The sequence below is a fragment of the Cupressus sempervirens genome, chromosome 7 (assembly GCF_028749045.1).
Source record: "Cupressus sempervirens isolate cs-2001-9-10 chromosome 7, ASM2874904v1, whole genome shotgun sequence".
NCBI classification, from domain to species: domain Eukaryota; kingdom Viridiplantae; phylum Streptophyta; class Pinopsida; order Cupressales; family Cupressaceae; genus Cupressus; species Cupressus sempervirens.
The window spans coordinates 668772740-668785257 of NC_143124.1; the positions used below are offsets into that span (position 1 = coordinate 668772740).

The following is a 12518-nucleotide window of genomic DNA, read 5'->3' on the forward strand; positions in this document are numbered from 1 at the left end:
AGGTGAAATATTCCCCCGAAGGGTTGCACATTGGAGATGGTCTTCAGCCATTTCATGTTGAAATTATTTGCGTATTCGGATTATTGGAAGGAGGACGTCTTGAATCAGGAAACCCTCATTTAGCCGATAACAGCAGTCAAAGTATTTGTGAGCAATGATTTGTTTTATAGCCTGAATGCCTTGTTCCAAGAAATAAATCGATGGGTTTACACAACCAGTAAATCGCATCAAGAGCGGATTGATTGTGAATCCACTTGGGTCATTCGATTCAAAGAATAGGATCGCATTAGACGGAGGTGCTTTGGACCTGATCAACTAACCTTGCAATTCGTTGACGTTATCATTGAGCGCGATTACCAGGAAATATACTCAGGCCGAAACCGGTTCAGGAATTCCTCACCAATCAGATTGCCGCCAAATCACGTGGAATATCAAGGACGCGGAATGATGACCTGGCCGCCGTTCAAATGACTGCGATCTGCGTTTGTCTTGTGGGTTTCAAGCATTTTTGGAAGGGCCGGCAGAAGAATCTAACGGTTAGAAACTGGTTTCTCCTATCGGCTTCACCTCACTTTGCAATCCACGGGTCCCATCTTCCAAACGGTGCGGGCGAGAGACTATTTATCATACGAGCACATCACGGGTATTAATAAAATAAGGTAGCTGTGGCAGAGGAAGAAAGGATCCAGTGACTAACGAGACAAGACCCCGTACTCTGCCCCTTCCACGGAATTATGTAGAGGAGAGACGGCACAGCATATCATCTAATTTGTGATTACTCGAATCAAATTCTGTATTATCTGATCGCCAGGTTCTTTCTTTGCATCAGTTAATAAAACAAGGCTATATCTCTTGCAAATTTGTCATTACGTATAGATTTGGTCTTGTTTCATGTATCTAATGAATAGCTACTCTCCAGTATTGTTACTTCAGTGACTCTTTAGAAAGGGTTCACTTAATAGCATTTAAACTTGAATACAAACTGCTTGACGATATGGTGAACTTCTGAAGTAATAAGATTTTGGGGTGTTGGAAAAGGAATAATAACTTGATAGGGCCATTTCAGAAAATTAAGGTGAAAGCCTTTGTACCACCCTCTGATTTGGTTCATGGTGCTTATTATTTTGCATATGATATGTAATGAAGGTGACAATCTTTCCTTGTCATATATTAACAGAAGGTATCATAACAGACTTCATTAAGTTGTTATCACAGAAAGATTAATTTTTTGCAATTGTGTGTTATGAAAGGTAACGATCTTTCATATGTGTGAGGTCACTATTGTAAGGTGATGACCTTATCAATAGTTAGTCTATCTCCTAACACCAAAATGTGTTGGAGCAAGTGTTATCATGGTTCTTCAAGCCAGATTTTGCCGGACACCTTGATAATCAATTCATCATGGTTCTTCGGACCGGATTTTGCCGGACACCATGAAAATCAATTTGTTATGGTTCTTCGTGCCGGATCTTGCCAGACACCATAACTTAAATCTTGTATTATAATTGCTTTAATTCTCTCTTTGCTAAAGAGGGAGTATTGAGAAATTTAGTCTCTTAGTGAATTGTCATTCCAGGAATATCATACTGAGATGATATCTCTTCATATACTTGAGAGCATAATGTGTTCTATAATAATCCTCCCTAAGAGAGAGTGTTAAGATTATAGCTACAATCAAATTGATTTAATCTTAACATACAATGTTGATATAATATATTATATAATTATACTATCTATATATATATATATATATATAATTATACTATATATATATATATATATATATATATATATATATATATAATATTATTCATATATATTATGTATAATACCTATGTTATATTGTGATTTATATTGTTAACTAATAATGATTAATCATAGTGACATGTCTCTTTATGAGACATGTCTCCTACTTGTATATTTATAAGACATTGGGATTTGCATTTGGAACACACCTATAACAACGGCAGTTTAATTACATTTGTAGAAATCGATCTATGTTACTTAACACATACAATAAACATAAATGTTGTTTCTATTGTGGCAATATAAATTATGCTTTTATAACATGAATGGTTGTCTCTGATATACATTGTCTATCCACACTACATATACAAGCTGAAGAATACACAATAGCGTAGCTATCGATAAGCAAGTTGTGTCTGATCTATCTTTATTTTATATGCGCTGATTATGAGGCCATCTTTATTCATTACTTGTATTAAATATGCTTTTGGATGATATTGTCTATGATATGGATAGCAAGTGCACCTTGCAATTACTATCAGCAATTAGCTTTGGGTTTGCTTCACTAAGTGCTCCACAAGGGAATATATATAAACAGGTTGTGTCTGATCTATCTTTATTTTATATGCACTAATAATGAGGCCATCTTTGATCATTACTTGTATTGAATATGCTTTTGGATGATCTTGTCTCCGGTATGGATAACAATTGCACCTTTCAATTACTATCAGCAATTGGGTTCGGGTTTGCTTCACTAAGTGCTCCACGAGGGAATATATACATTTGATTAAATATTCTAATCTATCTTCTCACCATGCTACAATATCCATTTTTGTATTCATCATTGACCAAATGAAGAGACATAATGGAATGGCAGCCTCCCATGATAATAACAAATGAAAAGTCGCCATTAGTCATCTAACCAGTTAGTAATCATATAACCACCTATAAGTTTTCTTCATCAATTATAGAAAAGAGTTGTCAACTCAACATTCTTTCATAATGCTAAATGCCCTTCTCCATAATGACCCAAAACATTTTACTGTGCATGTTGATTAAATGGTCATATATCTTAATTGCTAACAACAACCATTTTTAATAATGATTAGTAGTAATAAAATTATTGCTTCTTGTTCTCGCTGCCATTGATCACCAAGGCTCGGGTATTTCATGCTAATTACAATTGTTGTGTATCCTCTAATCTTTGACATTCACATTACATCTATTTCTTCTTTATATTACTTTAGATCTGCTCTTTCTTGAATTGATGTCATTTACAACTTACATTTTATCTTCCGCTATATGTTTCTTTTATACCTTGTTAGATCCCCAAGAGAGGCATCTCTATGAGGATGGATGATGAAATATCCCAAATGGATATCGACCCAATTTCCTTCTCAAAATATATTCACATCTTAAACATATTCAGATGTATTACGAAACACAATAGAAACCAATAGAAACTCCAATAAATATTAACTCGCTCTTCCAAAATAATATTCACAATTAAAGCATATGAAAATGCATTACAACCAATAGTTTAAAAAAACCAGTAAAACTCTCATAAAATTCCTCAAAAACATGTTATTGCATTATACAACAGCAATACATTAACCGGCATTCAGAATCTGATCTTAAACACAGTTTTACAGTCAGTTTGGAACACTAGGAGAAGAACCTGTAAGCGCACACAAGACACCTGAAGTGATGTCTCCACGAACAATGGGGGCTACGTCCTCACACTGGCTGAAAGCTGAAGCTTTCCTCTATAACTCTCGTGAGAAAGAACTGAAATCTGAATCAAAATCACACATGCCAAATGAAAAAGTCTCTTCTCCTTTTATTCTAAAAGTTGTGACTCTTTGACTTTCATCCTGGCTTTTCATCATATCTCTCCTTGTCATCTTTAGCCCACTTTGAATATTAAATTGACCTTTTATAATAAGAGTCCACGCTTTCATAGTCAATTTTTATATCATATAAATCTGTCCTCTAATATTTCTAATGTCCAAAAAGGGGGACATCACAAATCTCCCCTCTTTGAAATTGCTTGTCCTCAAGCAATCAGTACCAAGATCCCATACGAATCTGCAGGTAGCCCTGTAGTCCAAACTGAAAACAAAACCAGTCACACTGCGAAGCAAGGTGTCACTCTACAACCCATCCATCAATCGAATCCATGTATCCCATATAAAACTATGAAATATTACTGCACCTGTAGACTGTACAACTCTGATTATCATCGCATCTAGTCTCAAACTAAGCAGAACTGCAACAAAATCCTCAATAAACCATTGATACATATTGTCAACACCTAGATCCCAAACGTTGTTGCCATGACCATCTGACATAATGAGGTAGAAGTGTATCCAGGAGTTATGTATAACCCAGTAGATGGTGACAACCTGGCCAAAATAGATGATGTAAGAAACAAGCTGCTGAAAAGCTGAGAATAACACCATGGGCGCATCAAATATCATATTGTCGTCGTCAATCTGGAGAACCCCCAAGGACATAGGCGCTCTGAGTAGGTATGAAGTTGAAAAGCCAGTCACTATGATTGAAACATAACTCTCATCAATATTCCACCAAGATCTATCCAATAGCTCATGTAGGAAATTCGTCCAACTCTTGTATGGGGTGAAATGAGAAACCATAGTTGGACTGATCCAATGACAACTACTCCTATCCAATGGCCAAAATTCACTGCTAGGAACCGTACCAAAATTCCATATCCTGACATAAGAGTCATATTCTTCGTGGCAATCAAAAGGAGTTCCCTCGTTTATCACAAAAAAGGGATTATCGGAAGTCCAATCAGCATCTACTTCAAACAAAGGGATGTCTACAAGCTGAATGTGATCTGAAGTTTTGATACATAATCGTTTGGGGCAGCTATCCAAGTCATACATCTACTGAATGCTATCAAATTCATCAATTACTTCTTGGAAAAACTTTTGCCTCTCTTTACCCTCATGTTCCTGAGAGTGATTCGTGATCCTAATCTGATTTTCTGCTTCCTGAAGAGAAATTTGAGCATCATCTAATGCATTATGAGTATACTTAAGCTCACTATTGAGCTCCATAATCCCATTCCTTCCTTTATTCGATTGATCAATAAGTATTTCAGCAACCTTAAGAATGTAATCCCTGTTGGAAAGCAAACATAAAAAATTTGTTTTCATAGTCTCGAGAGTTGTATTAATCACCTGCAAATCAGCAACAAGCCAATCTCTTCCCACTCCCTTTTGAGCTTTCCTGTAGAGATCCTCAACCATCCTATGAGTGTTGTCATAACGTACCAAAGATGCCACCACCATATCTCTATTAGCTTTCAGCTGATTCTCTAAGGTATGCAATTCATTGTTGTCATGTTGAAGCGGTTCATCGTCTTCCAGTGTCATCTTGGATTATTCCTCTAAATTTATGTCATGGGCATAAGAGATATGTGGTTCATCACACCTCTCAAAATCATAGGCCTTCTTTCCCCTGTTCTCTTGATTTGTGTGCAAAGACTAAAGTGTTGTCGTGTTATCATTTGCATATAGAGGCTCATCATACACAGACTCCAACCTGCTATTACCTCATCTGCAACCTACATCATCAACTTGCTTGTCAAAGCTAACCTCCAAATCACCAATGTAGAAGCTTGCAACGCTATTAACCTCTATCCCATGGTCATGTGAAGGTTGTAAATAACTGGTAGTTGGTTTTTCTTTTTCCAAACCACTTGTTACCTGGCTTTTGACTAGTGAAGAATCCTTATGTGATTTTTTGATTCTATCCTTTACAAGAAGATCCTGGGCTAATTCATAGTACCTTTTTCCCATACCAGTCCTGTTTTGGAGCTTCAAAGGGAGGTCCAAGTAGTAATTGAAAGATAACTCTTTCCGAATCTATGGAGGAAATTTGTTGTACTCATCATACATATCGAGTACCTCTATTCATACATCGCATTGTGAATTATGGACTACTTCTTGTTGTACTTTAACTAGATCTCTTTTGACCTTTTCCAGATCGCACGCCTTTCCAATAACTCCTTTGATGATATTATGATCGGGCAATTTTGCAAGCAAAGCCCAAGACAATATTCTCTTCCTATTAAGGAATCAGTTAAATAGTTCACTGATTTACTGTAGCTAATTCCCAAGAATTTAGAGTTGAAATCTTAATGGTTGGCAATTTCTTTGTCTTGTCTCTCTCATATTGACTCTCTAAAGTGTCGATTCTCCTCCCAAATTTACAAATCATTCCTTAATAGCATTATAATGTGTTATTTCTTGAATGCTAGGCTTATTTTCTTCCACAGAGATCAACCCTTGTTCTACGAAATCAGTTGTAACTAGACCTGAGACCAGTTGTTCATTCAAAGCATGGTCTTCCAAACTGTTACTGGGTAATGTCTTAATGTTCTAAACAGCAGGCTTGGTGATGTTGATTTATTGATTCATCAACATGGTTTATGCTCAATTTAACTTCCTTTACTAACCCCTATATAGACGGCCCAAATAGATTTTTGTGTGAGTCTCAGCCCCTGTTCTTTCTGGTGTGAATCAGCTGCAAAAAGATATTCTTTATTTTCAAAGTCAATATATGCAAAGCCCTTAGATATTCCAGAAGTTCAATCCCTAACAAGGTGGATGGTTTTTACTCCTCCAGACTCATTAAAGAACTGTTGTATGTGTTTTTCATTAACCTCAATCGCAAGGTTAGAGACATATGTTGTGGACTCATCCAAATACACTGCTTGCTTCAATGGACTCAAGTTAGCCTCCTCTATCTCTTCATCTATTACTCTAGCTATTAGTTTTCCAGATACAAAACCACCTTCGAGTTTGTCAATGGTTTTTGAATGAAGATCATCTATATTAGGAGCCTTTGATGCAAGAATCCCTTCAACTGAAAATTACTACTATTTCAATTCTAGATTTTCTTCATGGCACCCAAAAATGATTTTTCTTTTATTAGTTGTGAGAAATCTATTATTTGATTGCTTAGTTGAATTCTTTTGTGGGCCTTCTTTATGTGTTGCAAATTTATGAAGAATGTCCCTTTGAACACTTGAAACAGAATCCACAATTTCTTGGAACTTGCCTTCTTGCAGATGTTGGAACAATCTTAATTCCTCCAAACGAGGGGTCTTTGCAGTTTTCACGTTAGTCCATGCACTGTCGATGGATTTTCTCTTCCTCCTCAAAGAATCTGGTTTACGAGTAACTTCTGAATGAGCAACGGTCTCAACAACACTCGGGCCCAACAAGTTAATCTTCAGATTTCTAAGTCCACACTATTCCCTAACTCCTCCTAACGCTTCTGTAGATTTTACTCACCCTTGACAGGAGTGTCTCAGTTGCATTTCAAAGCCTACACATTTGTCCTTTCTTGAAACAAGTTCAAGGGAAGTCCACTTGGCAAACACGAACTCAAGAGTTACACCATCGTCTTCATCTTGTGAACGCTATCAAGGACTTCCTCCATTTGAATATTTGGTAACAATGATGCTCAGGAGAGACCCCTGTTACAAACTCCGTCGATAGCCAACTCTAGTTCAAATCCTTGCCTTTAATGCGTTGGCTTCCTCCTTATATTTTTTCCATGCATAAGAAAACCCGCCTTTCAAAAACGACATATTACTAATTGCTCCTAAGCACCTGACACCTTCTTCCAACACAAAGGCTTCAAACTTTTTATTAGATTGCGAACACTTGTCATCTCAAGTCTTTTCAATTTACAGTTACAAGATAGTTTCAACTTCATAAATGAAAACCACGTTTACTTCCAAACGTCCAAAGATGTTGGGCAAGAAGATGTTACTGTCTCTAGGTGGCTCCTCAACGCTGACGTTGCCTTTGGTATTCTTTTTTCCAAACCCGATAACGATAGTTAAATATAAAATTGTTCAAATGTTTGCCTTAAACTCCATGAATTGCCCTATTACATAAACTTTCTCTTACGCAACGTCTAATTTTGTCTTTCATATTATTTTACAGAAGTGGCAATTCGTTTATCTGTAGTTCTACAAATGCTTGGTATCATCGTGTCACATATTAATTCTTTGAACATCTGCTACAGTTTGGATTTCAGCATCTTTTACATAGATTGCTATAATGAAGAACATCAATTTTATTGTCTAAGACCAATTCTTTTGTAGAATGTGCATCCCTCAACTCGGGTAGCCCTATCAAAGAATCACTAGTCCTTATGTAATAATTTTTACAATAATTCGTCTACCTTTAAAAGTTGAATAAGTTTCTAAGAAATTTTAGGCACAACTAGCTCAACACAAAGCCTCCTCTAAATTAGTACATGTATAGGAATGGAATCCCAATGTTCACCCGAATTATTCGAGTTAGCAGATCTCCTTTGAGCCTTGGTTTATTTTCCTAGCATACTCCATAGTTGCACGACCACCCCACACTTGATCAACAGTCATGCACTCAAGAAAAACTCTTGTCTTGAATTCTTACAGCATGCTAGACCATACAGATTGCAAGGCAATATGCAATATTCTGATAGTAAGGCTTTCCATCAATCGCCTATGTTTGATCATTAGACAACTAAATGCTTAGAATTATCCACTCTTTAGAATTTAAATCTCTTGGTTGTTTGATCATTAGACAACTAAATGTTTAAATTTTCTTCAAACTTTATAAATTCCAAACCTTTACAGATGAAATGTATGTTCCGAATTAAAGGCTTCATTCAAGGTAATATGATTTGCGGTTAACAAAACTCATTCTCCAAATGCCTTCGCACCTATAATATTTTTAGAAATGCTGATAATATAACTTTTTTCCAAATCAGGTTTTAAAATTCGAAACTACAAATGAAACCTTTGATCAGACCCAACAGGATGGCAAAGTCAAAGCTCTAATACCACTAAAATATCTCAAACTACAATTGACCCAGTTTCTTTCTCAAAATCTATTCAAATCTTAAACATATGCAGATGTATTACAAAACACAATAGAAACCAGTAGAAACTCCAATAGATACTAACTCGTTCTTCCAAAATAATATTCAGGATTCAAGCATATGAAAATGCATTACAACCAACAATAAAAAACTAGTAAAACTCTCATAAAATTCCTCAAAAACATGCTATTGCATTAACAGCAATACAATAACCAACATTCAAAATCCAATCTTAAACACAGTTTTACAGTCAGATTGGAACACTAAGAGAAGAACCTGTAAGTGCACACGAGACCCCTGAAGTGACATCTCCACGGGCAATGGGTTTGCGTCCACTGTCTGCCTGTACGAGGGGCTACATCCTCACACTGGCTGAAAGCTGAAGCTTTCCTGTATAACTCTCACAAGAGAGAACTGAAATCAAAATCAAAATCAAAATCACGCATGCCAAATGAAAGAGAATCTTCTCCTTTTATTCTCATAGTTGTGACTCTTCGACTTCCCTCCTAGCTTTTCATCTTATCTCTTCTTGTCATCTTTAGCCCACTTTGAATATTAAATTGATCTTCTATAAAAAGAGTCCACGCTTTCATAGTCAATTTTAATATCATATAAATGTGTCCTCTAATATTTCTAATGTCTCGAAAAGGGACATTACAGATGACTTCATGAAGGCGGCATCTACTCCTAGGGTCAGAAGTTTCTGATTTAATCTCAATGATAATTGCTGCCATTGTTCAATGGGAAAATTTTGCATTTTACTCCTTTTTATTGCCAAATATTTTTGTCTTTAAATTTTTATTATTACTATCATAATCACAACGAGCTTCTTGTTCTTTATATATAAATGATATCTTTAAACAAAATCACTACTTTTGAGAAATGCAGATGGAGATAAGATGTATCTGTCCCAAGGAAGACACAATACAAGAACAAGTGACGAAAATCAAACTTCTTAGATATGGATGGTTTACTACCATGAAGGTCATTGGTGAGACAGCTTGTCCTATCCCCTTTTATGAAGACACATTTAAAGGTGGACTGTAATAGCATGTTTACAAGCCTTCAATGTTGGATGTGAGAGAAGAATAAATAGTTTTGGATCCTCTGAAGAACTTGGGTGTTTATAATGAAGCAATACTTTGTAGAGTATCTAATGCTACAGAAGAGGACAAGGGAGACCCATAGCAGGTTCTAGAGTAATGCAAAGTCAGACACAAATGCCAAAAGTTGAATCAATTAAAGTGGTATTCCAACTTCCAAGGAAGGAGTGGACACAAACCTCCCTTAGAAAGGATGAATGATCGAATAGGATTTGAAGGACTAAAGATGATCAATACAAAGTATCCAATCACCTATGTACAGTTTTTCACAGAGAACAAAACCATTACAACATGAGGCAATTATGAAACCCTTGTGGTGGAAATATAACCATTGGGTGACTACAACCAATGGTTTCATCATGATCGACCAAGATCAAATTTTGAAACAAAATACACTCTTGCAGTTTGAATTCTGATCAAGGACTTCTAGTGCATGTGGGGATAATCCAGCAACTATATCATTTGATGGGGACCAGAGGTTTGATCATTCTAGGATAGGATAAGTGTTGTAAAGCTAAAAGCGGGAGAATCCAGCTGTTCATAATCATTTACTGAGTTTGATAACAAGGATACAAGCATCTCTGACTTGCATCAACTTTTTAATTTGTTGCAGAGATTAATAACCATCCAGGTAGTCAAATAATTGCTGCTAACAAGCCCGTTACTCCTTTAGGGGAACTCCAAGATAAACTCCTAAGCATTGAAAACAATCATTTTTTTATTCTCTGATACAAATTTTACTCCTCTTGAGTGGTCCCATTTGTCTAAACAAGTAGAAAAGCCAACAATTCATGTCCTAGCAATTCTACATTGCAAATTATGGATTTTTATTCATGACCAAATAAATGTCAAAAATGAGAAAGAATATATTATATTTTACAGTTGTAGAAATTTAAATTAAGCTCTAATCTTCAGTCACTGTATTTAAAAGAAATATCACATTCAATTTATGAAATTAAATCAAAGTGTTCAGTCAAGGTCGAACCACAATTGTCAAAAGCAACTTTCTCCCCAAAATATTCCAAAATATATTTTCTCCGACATATCATAGTGTTACAATATTTCTGTGCTGCAGTGAAACACTCCATCACAATCTTTCGCCTTTCTTCCTGGTAATATGGTCAATTGATCATGCATTAGAAACAATATGAATAACTAACAAGTAGTTCCATTGGTATGAAAAAGATAAAAACATGAAATATTATAATTCCATCGATGTGGTGAAGATGACATTTTGAACATTTTTACTCTGCGTTATGGTTTCTGAAAGAAGTAATGATAGAAGTACATACAGTGCGAACATCTGATAAGTAAAAATCTGCTTTCCCAAAATCACTACGTTTGTAGTACAGCCAGCATTTGGAAGGTAAACCATCTCTACCACATCTGCCACTCTCTTGGTAATAAGATTCTAGACTTTTTGGACACCCATAGTGTATGACTCGCCTTATGTTTGGCTTGTCAATGCCCATCCCAAAAGCAACAGTCGCCACCATAACTTGTAGCTCGTCTTTAATAAAAGACCTGTCGTAATAGAACATCACACAATAATTCATTAAATGATCAAACAGGTCAATAGAACCTAAAAGCATCTCAAGAAAACATTAACATGCATCAGTTTTTTGTGCAACCAAGATAGGCAAGAGTCATGAACCTAGCAGAAGCCAGTAAATGGAAAAAGAAAGCAGAACCAAAAACATGAATGCATCGCAGCCTGTACAAATTTACTTAGGAACTGGATGTCTACTACAAATTATTATTACAAATTTATAAGCATCTCTATCCATTTTTTTTTTTCTCCCAGTCTCCTCTACCAAGTCCCTGTGATGGACAAATATTGAAGAGTCGACTTCAGTCTCTTCGATATCTTATAGAGAGACATTCTCTCATCCATTCAACACTGGAAAATCTGAAATGCAGCCTTCTTTGGCACCACCTCTCAATAATTTAATTATTGAGAAATAATTAAAATATTGAGGGGCTGCCAAAGCCTGAGTTTTGGCCCTTGGCAGTAACTAACTTTCATTTAGTTCTAATTCAAATTCCCCCATAGGTCGACCAACCCATTTATATTTGTGCAATTTAACATTTAAATCATCTCATTGTTTGCCCAACAAATTCTGGAAAATGGTGCCATAAATATGACAAAATCTATCCTTTATTAACTTTGTCTCTGATTTACTCAATGAAATTTATCTGTCATTACGTTCACCTATGATTTGCTTATGACATCAATGAGGATAATCCCGCACAAAACCTTTAATCTTTTTGACATCTTGTAGGGTGACATGTACTCTCATCCACTCAGCACTACAACCCATGAAATGCAGCTTTCAGGGAATTTATGGTTCAATCTCAAGATGAACGGATGTTTTTTTACACAACCGTGCACAAAGAACTGTGTTGAGACGATCATCCCAAGGTAGCAAAGAAAACACACTGCCTGAAAATGAATACACTTCCTCCAGTTCAATTTCCACAAGAGGAAATGGGAATGCTACCTCATATTGAAAGCACATATATTTGGCTTAATGCAACCATAACCAGGACCAAAACTATTCAACTTCTAGGCATTTTTAAATAAAAAACCCTTGAAATCAGTTCATATACTTACATTCCCAAATGATACTCAATTGCCAATTTTATATGACATAAGATCAAGAATCAGAATTCCAGGAAAACCCTTCATTCACAAACACATGATTTGTCAATTTGGCCCTGATTCCAGCTATCAATCCAGAAAATACCTTTGCA

The 12518-nt window shown here is 35.9% G+C and overlaps 1 protein-coding gene across 1 annotated transcript in view; it reads right to left on the reverse strand.

The window, feature by feature from the left end:
* The window catches only part of LOC149548440 (uncharacterized), a 330750-nt gene that overhangs the window by 122039 nt on the left and 196193 nt on the right, over positions 1 to 12518 (reverse strand). Inside the window, exons 9-10 of the mRNA XM_089792508.1 lie at positions 11057 to 11288; positions 10750 to 10873 (exon numbers count right to left, since the gene is read on the reverse strand). Coding sequence (XP_089648634.1) covers positions 10750 to 10873; positions 11057 to 11288 — 356 coding nt within the window. The remainder of the gene's footprint in view (positions 1 to 10749; positions 10874 to 11056; positions 11289 to 12518) is intronic.